Raw genomic sequence first — 21,530 nt, forward strand, 5'->3', positions numbered from 1 at the left:
TTTTGTCATGTCAAGGTACAATCAGCTTGAACTCTGTCCCTTCACACACACGGAATAAGTAACATTGTACACACACTGGTAGGCTTCAACTGTGTACATGGATGCCAAAGATAAGAATGAAGCATCTTCGTGCATGTAGTTTACAAAACAGTGGTGGAATGTAAAGGGAACAAAAGTCCAATAAACTGCACAACCCTGTTTCCAAAAAAGTCGGGACACTGTTGTAAAATGTGAATGAAAACAGAATGCAATGATTTGCAAATCATGTCAACCCAGATTTAATTGAAAATGGACAGAATGTTGAAACGGAGAAATGTATATTGTTTTTTGAAAAATATGTGCTTATTTTAAATGTAATGTCAGCAACACTTCTCAAAAAGTTGGGACAGGGCATGTTTACCACTTTTTTGGATCACCTGTTTTTACAACACTGTAAATGTCTGGGACCTGAGGAGACCGGTTCCTGGAGTTTTGAAAGTGAAATGTTGTCCCATTCTTGCCTGAATCTTGCCAGATTTCAGTTGCTCAAAAGTTTGGGGTCTCATTTGTCGTATTTTTCATTTTATAATGCGCCAAATGTCTTAAATAAGTGACAGATCTGGACTGCAAGCAGACCCCGGCGCATCTGCCATAAAGCCATGCGGTTTAGATGGGTGCAGAATGCAGTTTGGCATTATTTTACTGAAATAAGAAAAGCCTTCACTGCAAAAAACTTTGTCTGGATGTCATGCAGCTCTAAAACCTGTAAATATTGTTCAGCATTCATGATTCTTTCCCAGATGTGCAAGCTACCCATGCCACGTGCAATAATGCATCCCTATACAATCACGGATGCTGGCTTTTTAACTGAGTGCTGATAACAAGCTGGGTGGTCCCTCTCCTCTTTAGCCTGCAGTATGCAACATCCATAACTTCCAAAAAGAATCTCAAATTTTCATTCATCAAACCACAGAACAGTTTTCCATTTCACCTCAGTCCATCTTAAATGAACTCAGGCCCACAGAAGGCAGCTGTGTTTCTGGATCATATTCATACATGGTTTCTTCTTTGCATGGTAGAGTTTTAACCTGTATTGCAAATGCAGTGATGACACAGACAATGTTTCTTTTGCCAATTAACCTAATTACTTATGAGATGTTCCACCGGGTGTTTTTTTTTTTTTTGAAGCTTTACACAACCTTTCAGGTCTTTTGGTGCTGCTGTCCCAACTTTTTGAGGACATGTTGCTGGCATTGAATTAAAAATTTGCATGTAAAACAATACAATTTCTACATTTCAACATTTGATGTTATCTTTGGTCTATGTTTAATTAAATATGGGTTTATGTGATTTGCACATCATTGCATTCTGTTTGTATTTCCATTTTACACATTTTTGGTGTCCCAACTTTTTTGGAAACGGGGTTGTGAGCTAACTAATTTTATTCAAATAATAGTAGCCCACATTTTGATGTATTTATTTGATTTTTTTTGTTTGTCTGCTCAATTCAGGATGGACAGGAAGTGTTGCGTGAAGCTGTCGATCCGGCCGTCCAGAGGACTCATGGACGAGAAGTTTGTCGTCCTGGTCCAGAACATCCTTCCTGGTTCCCAGCTGACTGTCCACGCTCTCCACCAGTGTGAAGACGGACACAGCTGGCAGGCGTATGCTCACTACACTGCCGATGCCACCGGGACTGTGAACGGTACGTGATTCAGTACCTAGACGTGGACATTCAGGGGACTTGATTTAGAAATGTTTGCAGGTATTTACAGTGCATCCAGAAAGTATTCACAGCGCTTCAATTTTTCTACAATTTGTTATGTTAAAGCCTTATTCCAAAATGGATTAAATTATTTTTTTCCCTCAAAATTCTACACACAATACCCCATAATGATAACGGGGAAAAAAATTATTTTTTTTTTTTTTTTTTTTTAATTTTTGCAAATCTATTCAAAATGAAAAATGAAAAAAAAAAAAAAAATAAAAAAAAAAATCACATGTACATAAGTATTCACAGCCTTTGCCATTACACTCAAAATTGAGCTCAGGTGCATCCTGTTTCCACTGATCATCCTTGAGATGTTTCTACAACTTGATTGGAGTCCACCTGGTAAATTCAGTTGATTGGACATGATTTAGAAAGACACACACCGTCTATATAAGGTCCCACAGTTGACAGAGCATGTCAGAGCACAAACCAAGCCATGAAGTCCAAGGAATTGTCTGTAGACCTCCGAGACAGGATTGTATGAAGGCACAGATCTGGGGAAGGGTACAGAAACATTTCTGCAGCATTGAAGGTCCCAATGAGCACAATGGCCTCCATCATCCGTAAATGGAAGAAGTTTGGAACCACCAGGACTCTTCCTAGAGTCGGCCGCCGGGCCAAACTGAGCGATCAGGGGAGAAGGGCCTTAGTCAGGGAGGTGACCAAGAACCTGATGGTCACTCTGACAGAGCTCCAACGTTACTCTGTGAGGAGAGGAGAACCTTCCAGAAGGACAACCATCTCTGCAGCACTCCACCAAGCAGGCCTGTATGGTCGAGTGGCCAGACGGAAGCCACTCCTCAGTAAAAGGCTCATGACAGCCCACCTGGAGTTTACCAAAAGGCACCTGAAGGACTCTCAGACCAGGAGAAACTAAATTCTCTGATCTGATGAAACAAAGATTGAACTCTTTGGCCTGAATGCCAAGCGTCATATTTGGAGGAAACCAGGCACCTGGCCAATATCATCCCTACGGTGAAGCATGGTGGTGGCAGCATCATGCTGTGGGGATGTTTTTCAGCGACAGGAACTGGGAGACTAGTCAGGATGGAGGGAAAGATGAATGCAGTAATGTACAGAGACATCCTTGATGAAAACCTTCTCCAGAGCGCTCTGGACCTCAGACTGGGGCGAAGGTTCATCTTCCAACAGGACAACGACCCGAAGCACACAGCCAAGATAACAAAGGAGTGGCTTCAGGACAACTCTGTGAATGTCTTTGAGTGGTCCAGGACAAACCCAGACTTGAACCCGATTGAAGTGTTATATTTTCATTCTTTATTTTTAATAGATTTGCAAAAATTTTAAACAAACTATTTTCACTCTGTCATTATGGAGTATTGTGTGTAGAATTTTGAGGAAAAAAAAATAATTTAATCTATTTTGGAATAAGGCTGTAACATAACAAACTGGAAAAAGTGAAGCGCTGTGAATACTTTCCGGATGCACTGTAAAAGTCTGTTCCTTTTACTTAACAGTTTCAAAGGATTGCAGTCTGGGTGGGACATATTCTGGGGTTGAACCGATGGGTCTACTGTGGAGCCTCAGACCGGTTCCTGGCAGCAAACCTGGGCTCAGGTAGGCTAACGGTGCAGATGATATCAATCAATAAAGGATTCATAATAAATACCAGTTCTGACACTCCCATCATCCCTCAGGATGAGGAAGAAGAATGTCCAGACTCCCATGGAGGTCACAATCTCAGTGTACCAGGATCACCAGGCAGAGAACTTTGTGGATCTGGTTCCACTGGCCGGTGTGGTGGTGGAGCGCTGGTACATGGCGCCCGGTGTCCGCAGGATCCCGATCACAGAGGAGAATCTCACTGCGACCCTCTTCCTGCCCCCAGGTAGGACCAGAGGAAAGTCTAGAAGGAGGTGTACAGTGGGTGTAGCTCTGACCAGCACTGGAGTCTTGACCTGGATGTGAGCCACAGCAGGGAGCCAGTGTTAGTGAATGGAGAGGAGGAGATGTGGGAAAAAGCTGCAGTTGGCTGGTTCTGTTTAGAAAAACACCTGCAGGAAACACTTAAAAAGCTTCTCATTCAAAGTAATATAGTGTTGCAGAAGCATCACACTCACAAAGTATAAAAATGTTGGGACGCTGTGTAAAATGTAAATAAAAGCAAAATGCAATGATTTTCAAATCACATAAACCCATATTTAATTACACATAGACCAAAGACAACATATCAGTTGTTTAAACGGAAATGTTATTACAAAATTACCAAAAAGTTGAAAGGGGCAACAAAAGACCTGAAAAATTGTGTAAAGCTAAAAAAAAAATAACACAAATTCAACTACGTTAGCTAATTGGCAACAGGTCAGTAACATTATTGAGGATAAAAAGAGCATCCCAGAGAGGCAGCGTATCTCAGCAGAATTTGGGGATTTCATCATATTCGGAACATGATCATCATTAAAGATTCAGAGAATCCAGAGAAACCTCTGTATGCGTGGACAAGGCTGAAAACCATTGTTGGATGGTTGTGATATTTGGGTCATCAGGAAGCACTGCATTAAAAACAGACACGTACAGAATTCTCTTGTGGAAATCATTGTCTTGGCTAAGAAGCACTTCTGAAAACCATTGTCTGTGAACACAGTTCATCGCTGCATCCACAAATGCTGGTTAAAACTATTATGCAAAGAAGAAACTATATATTAACTTGATCCAGGAGCGTCGCTGCTTTTTCTGGGCCCGAGTTCATTTAACATGAACCGAGGCGAAGTGGAAAACTGTCCTGTGGCATGACAAATCTAAATTTTTGATTCTTTTTGGAAATCATGGACACTGCATCCTCCAGGTCAAAGAGGAGAGGGACCATCCAGCTTGTTATCAGCGCTCAATTTAAAAGCCAGAATCCGTGATGGTACAGGGATGCATTAGTGCACATGGCATGGGTAGCTTGCACATCTGGGAAGGAACCATGAATGCTGAACAATGTATACATGTTTTGGAGCAACATATGCTGCCAATGTTTCTTTCAGGGAAGACCTTGTTCATTTCAGAAAAACAACATCAAACTGCATTCTGCATGTACTGTATTACAACAGCATGGCCTTAGTATAAGAGTCCGAGTGATGGACTGGCCTGCCTGCGGTTCATAGCTGTTGCCCTTTTAAAAACAAAAATAATAATAAAAAAATAGGCGCACAATGAAATATAAATATGACCCTGAACTGTTGAGAAGCTGAAATCCTATATCAGGCAAGAACTAAACTCAAGCAGCTGGTTTTATCAGTTTCTCAAGAGGTGATGCAACACAGTGGTAAACATGCCCCTGTCGCAACTTTTTCGAGATGTGTTGCTGGCATCATATTCAAAATAAGTGTATGTTTTTCATAAAACAATAACATTTCTCCATTTCAACATTTGATATGTTGTCTTTGGTCTATTTGCAGTTCAATACGGGTTGACATGATTTGTTTTGATTTGTGTGAAGGACCCGGACCTTTCCCCGGCCTCCTGGACCTGTGGGGGGGTGGAGGGCAGTTGGTGGAGTACCGCGCAGCGCTGCTGGCCTCCCATGGCATCGCCTCTCTGGCCCTCGACTACCTGACACCGAAAATCACTTTGGAAACTGGAAAGATGGTGGACAACCAGTACTTTGAGGTAAATCTGATGAACTTCATATTTTGGTCTCCGGGAGGCAGCGGAGAAAGAAGCTTTTACAGCCTGGAAGCTTCTCCATACTTTTTATTTCTAGAAGTATTGTGATACCACCGAGTTTCTCTTGAAAGGCCAAAGAACAGCTTGATCCGTCCCCCAACGCAGCACACACAGGACAGAGCAACAAACATGGCAGCACACACCACTCCCCCCCCCACCCCTCTTACAGGCAGACAGCCTTCACCCCCCCCACGCCCTCAGCCACCCAGCAAGCGCCCTCCCCCCCTCCACCCGCACTCTCCGATCATTTCTGTGTTTTCTTTAAGAGTTCAATCTCCTTGCACACAAATGTCCAAACAGAGGTAGTGACGAAGCATTACATCTCTGGAAACACCAGTGAACTATTTACTCTGAAGTTCTCCTCCACACCAGCCCTCTCTGGCATCTCAGTCAATGAGCTTGAGCTTCAATTCTAAAGTTAAAAATGTTATTGATGCCATTGCACCCACTAAAGTGAAGGTTTTCTCTGGTAAGCAAAGATCTCCTTGGAGAAATGCCATGCTGGTCAGAATAGAGAAAAGAGAGTGTCGAAAAGCTGAGCGCAGGTGGCAAAAAACAAATCTCCAGGTTCACTGTGACATCTATAAAGAAAGACTTTGCAATTATAATTTGGAACTGAGAAATGCAAGGCAATCCTTCTCTGACATCATAAACCAAAAACAATAACAATACAAGGGCCTTATTTGCTACCGTCGACAGGCTAACAAACCCTCCAGTGTCAATAGCTGCTAAGCTCCGATCCACTTGGGCATGCAATCAATTTGCCTCCTTTTTTACTGACAAAATTCTGAAAATTAGACAAGCAGTAAGTGCCTCCACACCATCCACAAAATATTTCAAACTCCATGACCACTGATCTTTTACAAATTGTAAACACATCCCTTCTCTCAGGTGTCTTCCCACAGGCCCTAAAAACTACAGTTACTAAACCACTCCTAAAAAAGGCTAATTTAGACTCTGTAGCAATGAAAAATTATCGGCCAATATCAAACCTCCCATTTTTAAGTAAAATAGTTGAAAAAGTGGTTTTTCAACAGCTGAACAACATGTTGGCCGTAATGAACTGTTTTGATGTCTTCCAGTCAGGCTTTCGACAGCACCACAGTACTGAAACTGCTCTTAAGGTTTTCAACGACATCCACTTAAACACAGACAGTGGCAGAATTTCAGTCTTAGTATTACTGGATCTCGTGCTGCATTCGACATGGTCAACCACGACATATTACTAGACAGACTAAAAATCTGGGTGGGACTCTCTGGCACAGCACTAAACTGGTTTGAATCCTACTTGAAGGACTGAGAATACTTTGTGTCTGCAGATAATTGCACATCAGAGTGGCTAAATTGACATGTGGTGTTCCCCCAGGTTCAATTCTGGGGCCTCTTCTGTTCATCATCTATATGCTTCCACTAGCTCAGATTATGGAAAGAAACAAAGTGTGTTATCATAATTATGCAGACGACACACAAATATACATAACTATATCGCCAGGGGACTATAATCCCATACAACAACTGGATGTGCCAGAATTTTCTTCAATTAAACAAAGATAAAACTGAAGTAATTGTTTTTGGGGCCAAGGAAGAACGATTGAAAGTCAGCGCTCAGCTTCAATCACTGATGTTAAAAACCACAAACCGAGACAGGAATCTAGGTGTAGTTATGGATTCAGACCTCAATCTGAACAACCATATCAAGACAGTTACAAAATCAACCTGAAGAATATATCAAGGATTAGAGGATTTATATCTCAACAGGATGTAGAAAAACTTGTCCATGCATTTATCTTCAGTAGACTCGACTATTGTAACGGTGTGTTTACAGATCTCTGTAAAAAGTCAGTCAGACAGCTGCAACTGATTCAGAACGCTGCTGCTCGAGTCCTCACCTAGACCAAGAAAATGGATCACATCACTCCAGTTCTGATATCTTTACACTGGCTTCCTGTCCAACAAATAATTGACTTTGAAATCCAGCTGTTGGTCTATAAAGCACTGAATAGTTTCGGGCCAAAATACATTTCTGGTCTCCTGCTACCTTATGAACCATCCAGACCCCTCAGGTCGTCTGGGACGGGTCTTCTTTCTGTTCCCAGATTCAGAACTAAACATGAAGAGGCAGCGCTCAATTTTTCTGCTCCACATATCTGGAACAAACTCCCAGAAACCTGCAGGTCTGCTGAAGACTTTTCTGTTTGCTGCTGCCTTTAATTGAACCAGATCCAAGGATGTTGATCAATTTCCTGCATTTCTGCATTTTACTACTGTATTTTATTTCTTAAACTGCTCTGCAACTTTTATTCTATTTTTAGCTTGTTTAATGTTTTAATGACTGTTTTTAATCTTTCAATCAATGTTCTTAATTGTTTTTTAAATTTACTTTTCTTTTGCCTTATGTTTTGATGCTTTTAATGATTTTATATAAAGCACTTTGAATTGCCTTGTTGTTGAAATGTGCTATACAAATAGCCTTGCCTTGAAAGCTGAAAGCAATCTGTGATATCCATACACCAGCTGGCAGCTGAAACAGTTGAGGGACCAGATGAGTTGAGAATGGCAGGGTGACAGTTTACAGACTGAAACGCTCTGAACGCTCCACAAAGATATAGGCTTGTAGATGCACAAATGAGATTGTCAAGCACACATGCTGACTGACATTCCCATTATAACCTGTCAGAAATATTGTGCACACCTGAAAAATGTATTTATTTATTCATTTATGTAATAAAATATTGATACTTAGCACCATGTGTCAACACAGTATTGCCGCACAAAATATCAATACATCGTGATATTATGCTGTATTGATTTTTTTCTTTCTCATACCCCTAAATTCAAAAGTAACTTCTACATATAGGTAGTGGTCATGCCGGCCTTATCTCACAGAAAATGCCATTATTTCTTGAAAAGAGCCTGGATGCCGTGTGGTCAGCAGCTAGTCAGGATTCTTCCGACTTACAACTTGACTCGATGACAATAAGGAGCGGCCGGCCCTAGTTTGTATGTCCCTGGGTAAAAATCTTGATTTTCATTTGAGCTTGAACCACAGGGCAGAGGAAAGGATTTTATAAATAGAGATTGTGTCTGTAACAACTTTTGAATTTACTGTACATTTTCTTTCCACTGCTTTTTAATCGTTTTTTTTACTCGGTAGAAAACGTGTCCACAGTTTCACCGCACAAAGGTTGTAGATGGTCAGTGTTTGGAAGAGCTTTCTCCAATCTGCCAGGATACAGTGACACTCTGCTAGGAATATTGTTGAGTTGGCTGCAGACTGCTATCTTCTACAACATAAGTTTAAAGCTCGGCTTAGGATTCGTCATCTTGCTGTTTTGCAGCCAAAACTGACCGTATTTGGACGAGTTGGGAAGGGGAAGGGGTGGATCTGACTCTATCTGATTGGGAATCCGAGGACACTAAGCCCCGCCCTTTAATAGCAGGAACCTGACTGAACCACAGGCCTGTCATTCAAGCAAACGTGGAAAATATTTTATTGACTTTGTATTTCATGAGAGAAGTTGAATTGGAGTCTATGTAGCCAGAGCCTTTTTGGAGCCAACCCCTAGTGGCACTCGGTGGTATTGCAGTTTATGGCACTTCCATATCGGCTTAATTTTTTTTAGACTCAGAAGCTACGTCCATATTTACATACAGTCTATGATTAAATGGTAGCACTACAATGTAAATAGAAAAAAAGTACATGGCATGGCTGGTAAAAAACGTTTCAGATTGGAGTTTGTTCAACCATCAGAAGTTGTGAAACATCTAACATATTCTGTAAAATGATAACGAACACACTGGTCTCTGTGTTTGAGTTGTATCATTCTGTTTTCTGACTGCAGACAGCCTATAGAGTCCTGCAGCAGCATCCTCAGGTCCTCGGCAGCAGGATCGCCATGTTGGGCCTTTCCTTGGGCACCACTATCACCCTCAAAATGGCTGTTTACTCCAAAGTTATGAAGGTATGGCAGCTATAGCTGTTACCATCCAGTTTCAATCTGAAAGTGTTATGTTATATATTGGACTACACATGTTATATTTTCATGTTTTCCCTTCTCACCTTTGTCCCTCTTTCCCACAATAATGGGCTGTTACAGTGGCTTTTTCAGCATGTTTTCAGTATTACTGCTCATGATGCCTTTAGGTGATAAAAGCTTTAGAAATAATGGCAATAATAATGGTAAATCTTAGTGGTTACTACACCTTTGACACATTGCTACTTTATATATTTTTGTGTCTTTGTATGTTCTTTGTTCCTTCTTGCACGTGTGTGTGTGTGTGTGCGTGTGTGTGTCTCCCAGCTTAGATGTGCGGTGTGTATCAGTGGGAGCCATGTGCAGCCGGTTAATGCAACTGTGGATCAAATACTGACTTTCTTTAAGGAGTAAGTTACATAAATTCATGGAAAGATTATAAGGAGACAAACACATGAATCTCAGATTTAGTTTTGATCAGTTCTGAACTAAGTCATCATCTGCCAAATTTAAAGTGCAACCCCGATTGTGAAGAGGTTGGGACTCTGTGTAAAATGTAAATAAAAATGAAATAAACCCATATTTAATTGTAAATAGACCAAAGACAACATATCAAATGTTGAAACTGAGAAATGTTATTGTTTTGTGAAAAATATGTTCTTTTGAATTTGATGCCAGTAACACGTCTCGAAAAAGTTGGGACAGGGTCATGTTTACCACTGTTTTGCATCACTTCTTCTTTTTACAACACTGTTAATGTTTGGGAACTAAGGAGACCAGATATAATTTTAGCTGCTCAACTGTCTGGGATCTCTTCTGTCATATGTTTCTGTTAGAAAAATTACTCAGAGGCTGGATTCAAAATCAAACATATCGAACATGTATTCTTGCAAGAAGGAGCAAATACATGTACACTCAAAGAAGGATGCCCAGCATTGCTCAACGTCTCTCCTCCGTAGGGCAGCTTTTATACAGTGTGACAAGCAGTTGACATTCACCCCCATTCCCTTTACATCTGAGTTCAGTTGTAGGTCATAAGATAAGGACATCTGGACGTCGTAAATTAGATGTCGTAAAACACGTTGTAAATATGTAAAAAAATGATCATCAATCCCAGCATTTTCAGCAAGTTTCTCACTTAGGGCGGTAAGTCCCCGTAGAGCCTTGGTGACAGATCCATCTGGTGCTGTATTGTTAGGAATAAACGTACAACATACAGAGCCAAACATTTTGTATACACCCCCCCTTTGTCAGCCAGCAGCATGTCCAATGTCATGCAGTTCTGCCAAGCCATAAGACAAGTTGCATCAAACTGTTCGCTGAGGCCCTTAACAGCGTCTCATGTATAGGACCTAAAAGTGGGCGTGCCTCGGAGCATCCAATGCAGTCGGCTTTGCCCACCATCTGAGCTGAGTACTGCATCCACTGTAGCCACATATTGGTATCACCATATCCCGTCTCTAGTGACGCCACATCTGTAAATTGAGTTATTTTCAATCGTCAGACTACAGGATCTATGTGTGAGCTCGTATTTGTAACCCTTTGTCGGGGTACAGTGGTGTTTGGTTGTACTATATTTATCCAGATTAAGCCCTTTGGATCTGCCCCAGATACATCTGCCCCTCGTACTAACAGTCTGGAGTCGCATTGCTTTGGATTCTTCAGTGTCAGTATTAAGGTGTTGCAGTTTCGTATGTGGCAACCTGGTGCGGTAGATCCCTTAATCAGAGACGGTCATTATTTTAGATCAGTACAGATGCTACCATGCACTGATATTTGTCTGACCAAACTAAGCTGCGGTCTTTCCCCTTGCAGGGAAGAACTGCACATGCGTCAAATGTTAGACTGGCCTGTTGCCCTTCCGTGAATGTGAGAATTAATGCTCCCTGTACCCGGTACTGATTTTTTGTTCCTTGCAAATTGTCCATCAGCCCTTACAAATGCTCTTGTAGTGCGGCGAACTTTGTCAGTAGCCTGAGGTCCTATTGTGGTCTTGTTGTCTGATGTCTGATTGTCAGGTATGTTATATTGGCTTCGTACCAAAATATGGGGAGTACTATGAACAGAGCTGTGACTATCAGAAAACAAAGGGTCCCACTGAGGCCACAGAGTCCTATCCTCCTGAATGGATGCCATGTGATGCTGCCTTGAGCCATTTTCGCTGTACTGTCCGTCCACGGATATACCAAAAATAAACTCACCAGAACCTACTCGCCAGGGTGTTGTTAGTTTCTTCACTGGTTTGAGACAAGTACCCCTATTTGGTAGGTAGGTAGGTAGGTAGGTAGGTATTTACTTTATTAATCCCCAAGGGGATTTTTTTTTTTAATTTTTTTTTTGTTTGGTATCACCTCCCTTTGTAGCCAGACTTCACCACAGGGGAATGCTGGCTTACTTAATCTGGTATGTCTGTGTTATGTGGTTCAGGCAAAGGTCTCATCCTTTTGCAATGGCTGAGGTTCAGCAATCCAAACTGCTGTTGGGGTAGCCAGGAGTATCTTGAAGGCTCCTTCCCTTCTGGCAGAGCTCCAATATTTCTCTTTTATCACCTTACTAAAAACCCAGTCCCCTGGTTTTAGATCTATCGACTGGTTTTCCACCACCTGCGTAGGAGGGACAACAGAAGACATAATATCTTTTCTTTTTAACATTTTGGCCATGTTGTCTGCAGTCGTCTGGTCAGTGGGCTATTTCTTGTCCACAATAGGTCCAAGTTGTGACATGTGATAGGGATGTCCGTGTATCATTTCAAACGGTGAGATGCCTCTTACACTGGGTAGAATATGCATATTTAATGTTACCAGTGGAATGCATGTGTAATGTTATCAGTGGAATGCATCTCATCCACTTCCACCCTGTTTCTGCCATCATCTTTCTCAATTTTAATTTGATTGTCTCATTAGTTCTTTCCACTAGGCCTGCTGACTGTGGATGGTATGAGCAGTAATGTCTTAACTGTGTCGCGAAAGCTGTTTTATAATGTTGTTCACGAAATGTGTCCCGTTGTCGCAAAATATCTTTTCTGGTATTCCAAATCGTGGTATAATGTCCCTTGTCAGCGCTTTTGCTACGGTCAATGCATCCGCTGTTTTAGTTGGGAATATTTCTACTCACTTTGAAAAGGTGTCAATGATAACTAGGCAATATTTATTTTCTTCGCATGGTGTTAATTCAATAAAATCCATGCAGAGATGCTGGAATGGATACTCTGGTGTAGGGAACCGGCCTCTTGTGGGTCTCATGTTTCTTTGGGGGTTGTGTTTTGCACATATAATACATGCCAAACAATTTTTTTTTTTTTTGTTTGTTTTTTGAGTAGTTTGTAAAGCCATATGTTTTAAATGCTTGGTTTATTATAGATACCATTTCCTCCTGTTGAGACATGGTTTATCCCATGGCTCAAAAGGCTGCATATGCATATCAACTTTTTTGGAGTATCATGCCTTCCTGTCATCTCCATAAATCATCATCTTTTTGTTGTGATTTATTTGTCTTCCACTGCTGTTTTTTTTTTTTTTTTTAATCTCATTGTCTAGGGCCAAAGTCTTCAACAGCTGGTCCGCAAAATCTTTTGTTGATTAGACAATTTTTTTCATATTTTTCAAAATCGTTTTCTGTTTCTGGTGTCCATTGTATTTTATCATGGGCAGCCATAGGGTCATCATAAATGAGTTTAGACAGTGGGGAAGTCGTTTCTGCATAATCTGGAATCCAATTCAACAGAAATGTGTAATTCCTAAAAATGACATCATTCGTCTTTTGGTGCCTTTAAAATGGCCTCCTTACGTCTTTTGTCTAGACTCCTAATAAGTGACCTATATGCTCCTGAATCGCACAATAAAGTTACTTCAATCTCTTCTATCAGTAGAGTCACAAAAGGTTTATCTTGAGTATTTCAACTGTACTTATCTCTAACACATCCTCATCTTTTGTTTCTAGTTGGGTCTGTGTCCGTGTCTGTGAATCATGTGAATGTGTGTGTGTTTCTGTATAACCTGATCCTGGAGTGGTTGTGGTTAGTCATGCTGAACCCGTCTGCGACCGCCAACCATCTCCTCCTCCTCTTCCTCCGCCCCTCCCGTCTTTCCGCCGCCTGCAAGTCTCTTGCCCAGTGTCCATTCCTCCCGCAATTATAGCAGGTGTCGTTACCTGTCTCTCGTGGTCCTCCCCCATGGCCGCCAGCCCTTCTCCATCCACCTCGCTTCCTCCTTCTGAAATCTCCTTGATCATTATCCCCTCGATAATATACTTCCGAATATTCTGTCTTCGTAAAAGTTACATTACATTTCATTTAGCTGACGCTTTTATCCAAAGTGACTTACAATAAGTGCATTGTAAATGCTTGGCTGCTGTCTGGGGTTGGAGTAGAGGGGGTGGAGTTTGGTGACGGTGTCGTGGGTTCGGAGACAGAAGCTGGCTGAGCAGCCGGAGGCGGAATAGGCGGAACGGGCGGATCAGCTGTTACCGGGACGTCTCCCATGTTAGGGTATGGAGGAGGATCGGGCCACGGTCCCATGTTGGTTCGTTTTTGTACCACATAATCATCATCATTTTTCCGGGAGAAATGTATTTCAATTCTTAGATATAGTATTGGTGCATTAAAAGCTATACTCCCTTCCCCCGCCTTTTTGTTTTTAATCTCTCCCATCTCTTTCTCTTTAACTTTTCCTCTTCTCCCTTTTAACTTTTTCTCGTCTCAACTTTCCTCTTCTCTTTTCAAATATTTTATGTTATCCGCGCCTTTTGACTGCATGCGTTTTACATCTCCCTCCAGAGGTATCTCTTTGATCTTACTACAGCATGATCCCATTTTTTCTATCTGTGAGCCAACCAGTTAGTATGGAGTTCACCCGAGCAACTGGTCTTTATACAGTGATATCTGCTTTTGGCACCGTTAGGTTTCCGCAGAGGAGAGTTTAGGTTCACACCGCAAGGTTTCGGCTCTCCTTTACACTGTCGGACACTCACAGTATCTATTCATTCATTTATTTGTTATTTATTTCTATCCATGAGCCAACCAGTTTGTATGGAGTTCACCCGAGCAACTGGACGCTTACAGTATCTAGTTATTTATGTATTTATTTTTATATCTTCCGGAAGTTTTTTTTTTTTTTTTTTTTTTTTTAAGTAGTTATCTGTAGGTCCCTGACCTATCTCTTAAGTCCCTGACTTAATTATCTGTGGGTCCCTGACCTATCTCCTAAGTCCCTGACGTAGTTACCTGTGGGTCCCTGACCTATTTTTGCGCGCGCGCCTTTTAGTTTACCTAGTCTATTCAGACTCTTTAGTTTATATAGTCTACTCAGACTCTTTAGCACAGGTCCCTGACCTGACTCTTTACTACAGGTCCCTGACCTGACTCTTTACTACAGGTCCCTGACCTGACTCTTTACTACAGGTCCCTGACCTGACTCTTTACTACAGGTCCCTGACTTGACTCTTTTGGGGGGAAAAAAAATGTCTTACCCGGGTGTCCGACGTTTGATGGTGAATCAGCCTTTCTCTAGGATCCCATCACCCTTCCTCTCCAGTTAGTCCTGGCCTCACCAATGTCCAAACTGTTTTGATAAAGAAACAGGGCGGAGGTCTTTCCTCAGGAGTCCCAGACTCCCCCGTGCACGGTTCCAGACTGTGTCTGGAGAGAGAAGATGTTGGGATCCGGCTTGAAGGACCAAATATGTTAGAAAAATTACTCGGAGGCTGGATTCAAAATCAAACATATCGAACATTTATTCTTGCAAGAAGGAGCAAATACATGTACACTCAAAGAAGGATGTCCAGCATTGCTCAACGTCTCTCCTCCGTAGGGCAGCTTTTATACAGTGTGACAAGCAGTTAACATTCACCCCCATTCCCTTTACATCTGAGTTCAGTTGGAGGTCACAAGATAAGGACATCTGGACGTCGTAAATTAGACGTCGTAAAAGACCTTGTAAATGAGACACTAGGAACTTCTTAAGCCACAGGCAAAGAAAATAAAACTCATCATATTTTCTTTCCATCAGTTTCATTTTAATAATGTGCCAAATATTTCTAAATTGGAAATAGGTCTGGACTGCAGGAGGCCAGTTTATCACCCGGACTCTTCTACTAGAGAGCCATGCTGTTGTAATACCTGCAGAATATGGTTTGGCATTGTTTTGCTGAAATAAACGAGGCCTTCCCTCAAAGAGATGTTATCTGGATGGCAGCACATGTTGCACCAAAACCTGAATACATTGTTCAGCATTCATAGTTCATTTCCAGATGTGCAAGCTACCCATGCTATGTGCACTAATGCATCCCTATACTATCACAGATGCTTGCTTTTTAACTGAGCGCTGATAACAAGCTGGGTGGTCCCTCTCCTCGTTAGCCATTTTTGCACTATTTTCCCGCACAGTCTTTCACAGGGTGATGAACCTCTCACCTTCTTCACTTAGCTTTACACAACTTTTCCAGTGTGTGTTGACCCTGTTCCAACTTTTTTGTTGTTTAGGTTCCTCCCATCAAATTCAAAATGAGTATGTATTTTTCATAAAACACAAAAATGTTTCTATTTCAATACTTGATATGTTATCTTTGATCTATTTGCAATTAAATATGGGTTAATGAGATTTGCAAAGCATCACATTTTGTTTTTATTGAAATTTTACCCAGCGTCCCAACTTTTTCAGAAACGGGGTTGTAGATGAATTCTGTCCTTTTTAAGTTTTTATTTGTTTTTTTCATCCCATCAGAAACAATGGGAAAACTCGCATCAACGAGAACAACGAGGTAATCTTGCGACATGTGTCACTGCCCGTGCCCACTGATCCCTCACTCAAAGTGGATGTGAGTACCGCCAGCCACGGTGTTTCTGTCATATTGTTGCACATTTCATTCGGTTTTTAGTTTTGAAAATGTATTTTGGGTTTTAAAAGTATCTTTTGTTATGGCACCCTGCCTTTATCTGTTAGTACAACAGTGTAGAGAGCGCAATCAAACTGGGAACATTGTTAACCCTTCAAACATGCTCCACTGATCCAAAATCAGATAAACACCTGTTACATAACCTGCCCTTGAATGGACAGTATATGTATTTATTTTGTAACTAAACAGCAATGCATTTGATTTTAATTTCAAATTAAAATAAATGACAATCAACTCCAAACTTAACACACTCAACAAAAAATGAAAACACAGCACTTTTCTCTTCACCCCCATATTTCATGAGCTGAAGCAAAAAAAGACTTTTGAAATTTTCTTTACAAATATTTTAAAATCCATGTTAGTCAACACTTTACCTTTGCCAGAATAATCCACCCACCTGAAAGTTGCAGCACATAAAGATGCTGATTAAACGGCATTATTATTATTATTATTATTATATAACAGGTGTGCCTTGGACTGGTCACAATAAAATGCCACTCAAATGTGCAGTTTTATCATGCAGTTTGAAATATTTTTGAAAAAGTGTGTTGGTATAATATCCAAGCTGCAGGAGGAGGACTTCAGATGTTGTATAATGTCTTCCAGACTTCAGTGGTTGATTGAATGAAATTGTGTCATGATATTTGAAGGGATATTATTTAGAGATGGGGACAACACATCCTGTGGATGGTGTGGAGGCACTTACTGCTTGTCTAATTTTATGAATTTTGTCACTAAAAAGGAGGCAAATTGATTGCATATCCAGGTGGATTGGAGCTAAGCAGCTATTGACACTGGAGGGTTTGTTAGCCCTTTTTTTTTTTTTTTTTAATTTTTAAATGTATTTATTTATTTTTTAACAGTATTACGGTAATGCAGATATGCAGTGTTTTTTTTTTTTTTTTTTTTTGGGGGGGGGGGGGCACAAAAATAGTCAATATCTGGTGTTACCACTGTTTACCTCATGGGGTGCAGCACATCTTCCCATAGATTTGATCAGGTTGTATATTGTGGCCTGTTGGATGCTGGTCCTCCCCTCTTCAATGGCTGTGTTACTGGCAGGGATTGGAACATCCACCTGTCCATACTGTTCTTGTGGTGTTGTTGTTGTGGTGGGGTCGTGTCATGGTGGCAGCAGGAGGTTGAGCAAGTTAGCCCAGACTTCCCTCTCCCCTGTGACATTTTCCAGCTCCTCCTGTGGCTTTTTCAGATGAGATATATGATCACTCCAGCGGAACACACCACCTGCGTGGCATCATTTCATTTTGGAGCCCAATTTGGCGGATCAGAGCAGCCATGACTGGGGGTGTGGTGCTTCATTTATAAAATCAAACCGACCAAGAGAAACTCATTGATTCAACGGTAGGAACTGCAGCTGCGTCACCGCTGCTGACACGCATATCCATTGTGGATACCAACACGTAACCGAGACGCAGAAGAGCAGCACGTGAAAAGGTAACGCACACGCCAGGCAAAGCGGTGTTCCAGGTCTTGGAAGCTGGGACCACCTCAACCGAAGCTTTTCCTCCCAACTCAGCTCCCTCTTTACCAAAATGCTCCGGTACAGCGCCTGCTTCCCTGCTTTGAACTTTGAATATCCCACTTCATCCTACTGTCACTCCTGAACAAGAACCCTGAGATACTTTAACTCCTTAACTTGGGGTAGGAACCCTGTCCCCACCTTGAAGGAGGAATCAACCGGTTTCCGGGAGAGCACCATGGCCTCAGACCTCTTACCAGCCGCTTCACACACTGCTGTAAAACGCACAAATGCATGTGCAAGGTTACGGTCTGATGAAGCTGGACCACATCAGGCTGTGCCTCAAAATCCTGTCCATGACAATCACAAACAGAGCTGGTGACAAAGGACATCCCTGGCAGAGGCCAACTCCCAACGTGTCTGACTTATTGTCAAGAATATGAACACAAGCCTTAGTATAGTTATATAGAAACGGAATGGCCTGTTGCCAAGACCCTGGAACCATATACACCCCTCACAAGATCCCCCGTCGTAAGCCTAACCAAAGTCCACAAAGCGCATGTTGAGTGGATACGCAAACTCCCGTGACCCCTTGAGTAACCCAGTGAAGGTAAAGAGTTAATCCACTACTCCACCACCAGGACGGAATCTCGAGGCCCACCTCTGAGCCTGGTTCTGTCGGAGGTTTCTTCCTGTTCAGAGGGAGTTTTTCCTTCCCTCTGTTGGAGGTTTTTCTCCCTTATGTGGGAATTGTTGGGTTTCTCTGTATAATATTGTAAAGTTCTGCTGTTAGGACTTTAAATGTGTTAAGTGCCATGAAATAACCTGTGTTGGGATGTATAAATAAAATTGAATTGAATTGAATCTGCATTGCTCCTCCTGAATCCAAAGGTTCAGTACAAGGTACAATCGGTCAGATCCTCCTTTCCATCACTCTGTCAAAAGCTTTTCGTGGGAGATAACTGGAGCACATTTCAAAACCCCACATATAATTGATGATTCCCGAGGTGATGGGAGGTGAAGCGTAACTATTTAAAGATGTAACGGGTGTAGAAGTGTGACAAGCTGCTGCTGTTTGTCTCTGATCAGGTTGGACAACTTCAGTGTCCTCTGTTGCTGCTTGTAGGTGAGGATGATCAGAACTGGCCCGCCCCCGAGTCTGCAACAGACGTGAGTTCATTGACACGACAGCTTCCTGTATTTATTACAAAAGATTTGAAGTCAGGTTAGAAAGCTGGATGATCAAAGTTGGGTGAAACTTTACTGATCGCTGAGGGGGAACTGAATCAGGGCAGTGAGATATGGAAGTCCAAAAGGGCCAAAACTAAACAGTAAAGTCATTTAAAATTAATGAACCAACTCTTCATTAAAAAGTGGATTAGCTTTTAAATTAACACACAAAATGTGTTTTTTTTTTGCTTGTAATACTGGTATGTTATTTGATTGGACTCTGGCAAAACAAAGTTTTGAATCCTTCACATAGTCAGTTTGGTCACAGACGTTTATCTCATAATATTAAAGACCAAGGGTTACAGGGCTTTTGCTGTCGGGGCTTCAACCCTTTGAAATAGCTCACCTGAACTATGACAAGGAAATTCATTCGTATTGACCGTGAATTAGTTAACTCTTAGTCAGTTGACTTGATTTTTTTCCTGCTTTCTTTTATTGACCATTTTTGTGAAGCCCTTTGTAACGAAAGTTTGGAAAAGTGCAAGAAACCATTTAACAGATGTGAGATCAGGTTTGGAACGTCCTGTTTTCCAGATGAAGGAGATGATGGAGCGGGCAGGAAACGGCCACCTGCTGACTGTCCTGTCGTACCCAGACACTGGTCACCTGATCGAACCACCGTACACGCCGCACGCCCGAGCCAGCACTCTCAGAGCTTATGCACGTGAAAAGAGTAGGTTTTCTTTCTGGATGATTTAAGGTTAAAGGGAATTGGTTTTATCTTTGTATTTGAATGTCCTGTGTTGATTGTAAATGTTGTCAACTGAAGCAGTAAATTCCCCAGTGTTTGCTACACCGACCGAGAAAGCTACGTTTTTCTGAGCCATGCCGGCAGTGCCTACATCTACCATAATGCATTGCGCCTAAGCTTCTAATGCCTAACCCACGAAATCCTTCAGGTTCCCTTTGCGAAGTCTCTCCCATTGTAGCACCAAAACGACAAACAAACAAACAATAAACATTCATAAAATATTGTCTGCAGAGTGCAAAAGACAAGAAAGAAGGTTTTTTTCTTATATTAGGAAGCTACAACTACTGATCATATAAATAAAACGTTAGCACCTATTGTAAACCATTGACTGTATATACAAGTGGACGTAGCTTCTGGCTCTGAAAAATTAGGCTGATGCGGAAGTGCTGTGAGTTGCAATACCACTGGGGGCCACTAGAGGTCGGCTCCAAAAAGCCTCCGGCTCCATAGACTCCCATTCAACTAGTCCCATAAAATTCTCAGTCAATAAAATTTCTCCAGGAGTTATCTCAGTGTTGTTAGCTATAATCACTTCTTCTCATTAGTTTTCTGTCGGTCCATCTGAAAATAATCTGTCATTAATGAGAAAATAAGCTTCAAAAAGCCATGTACATGTGGGCGTGTCTGTTTGATTGACAGGCCTGTTGTGCAGTCAGGTTATGGCTATCGGTGGGCGGGACATAGTATCTCCGGGTTTGCAATTAGATCGAGTCAGAAACCCCCCCAGCTCGCCCAAATATGTTCACTACCAGCTCCAAACTGCTCGGATGGCCAAATTCTGAAACTCGAGGCTTCATAACAACCGTTCACAAACCAACGGGTGACGTCGCTGCTGGTTGTAAACACAAACAGAACAGGGAGTTGAGAAAACTGCTTGTCTGTCATTTCCATATATCACCACCCACTTTTTGTTGGCCAAAATATAGCATTAAGGTGACAAAAACACTCCGTGATCATCAGCCCTCTCAACCCGGCTGGTTTTAGTTGTCTTTATCAATTCATCTTCAGTATCCTGAAGAAGTTCTCCAGCTCCCCTCCGTCCAAGCCTGGAGAAAACATTTCATCCACATACACACACACGGCTCCAACAGCATCCAACAAACACTATCCAAGCTAAAATGCATTACAGCAAAATAATTACGTTTCAGTCGGCATCACAGTTTCAATTTGTTTGGCACCACCAGTTGCTATTTGGATGACATTTCTGCTACTGGAAACAACTGGTTGCAACACAAGCAAAGAGAACAGGGTTTTTTCTTTTCATTTTTGATTGACATCCAGAGCACACCCACCTGGCCACGCAGAAAGTTCTGCCGCCGCTGCCAGAAGAACAACAACATTTTGTAGCTGCTTTGCTGAGAACAGAGAATGTGTTGTTTCAGTTTACTACATAAACCATCAACAGTTATTGCTCACAACAATTGGCCAATTTCCCCTTTAGTGTGCCAGAATCAGGCAGTCGAGTTCTGACAGCCGTTTTTCTTGTGTTTGCAGTAATGAATCTGTGGGGCGGACAAACGACGGCACATTCTCACGCTCAGGAGGACGCCTGGAGGAAGACACTCGTCTTTCTGAAGGAGAATTTGTACGGCGGCTCAAACCATTATACAATCCCATCGTCCCACCTGTAACCAAGGTGACAACTAACGATAGTAGTTTACCAATGTGAAGTCAAAATTCCACACATTTTACCCCAAAGACAATGTTTCATGACTCACTTCTATGAAGCTGTAATTACTGCTCGGGTGGGAATTCTCTGTAGGATCATCAGAACAAGCGACT

At 41.8% G+C, this 21,530-nt stretch overlaps 1 protein-coding gene across 1 annotated transcript; it reads left to right on the plus strand.

The window, feature by feature from the left end:
• The first annotated feature begins 1,491 nt into the window (after positions 1–1,491).
• Positions 1,492–21,379, plus strand: LOC138633107 (peroxisomal succinyl-coenzyme A thioesterase-like). Its single transcript, XM_069719146.1, has 10 exons — positions 1,492–1,684; positions 3,229–3,328; positions 3,409–3,599; positions 5,196–5,365; positions 9,265–9,384; positions 9,724–9,806; positions 16,116–16,209; positions 18,857–18,937; positions 19,532–19,670; positions 21,243–21,379. The coding sequence occupies exons 1-10, from the start codon at positions 1,492–1,494 to the stop codon at positions 21,377–21,379; spliced, it is 1,308 nt and encodes a 435-aa protein (XP_069575247.1).
• Positions 21,380–21,530: the final 151 nt, after the last annotated feature.

Source organism: Brachyistius frenatus, unplaced genomic scaffold (assembly GCF_029030835.1).
Source record: "Brachyistius frenatus isolate BFR_SWC_R1_liver_20210118 unplaced genomic scaffold, ASM2903083v1 Contig_208, whole genome shotgun sequence".
Lineage (NCBI taxonomy): Eukaryota > Metazoa > Chordata > Actinopteri > Embiotocidae > Brachyistius > Brachyistius frenatus.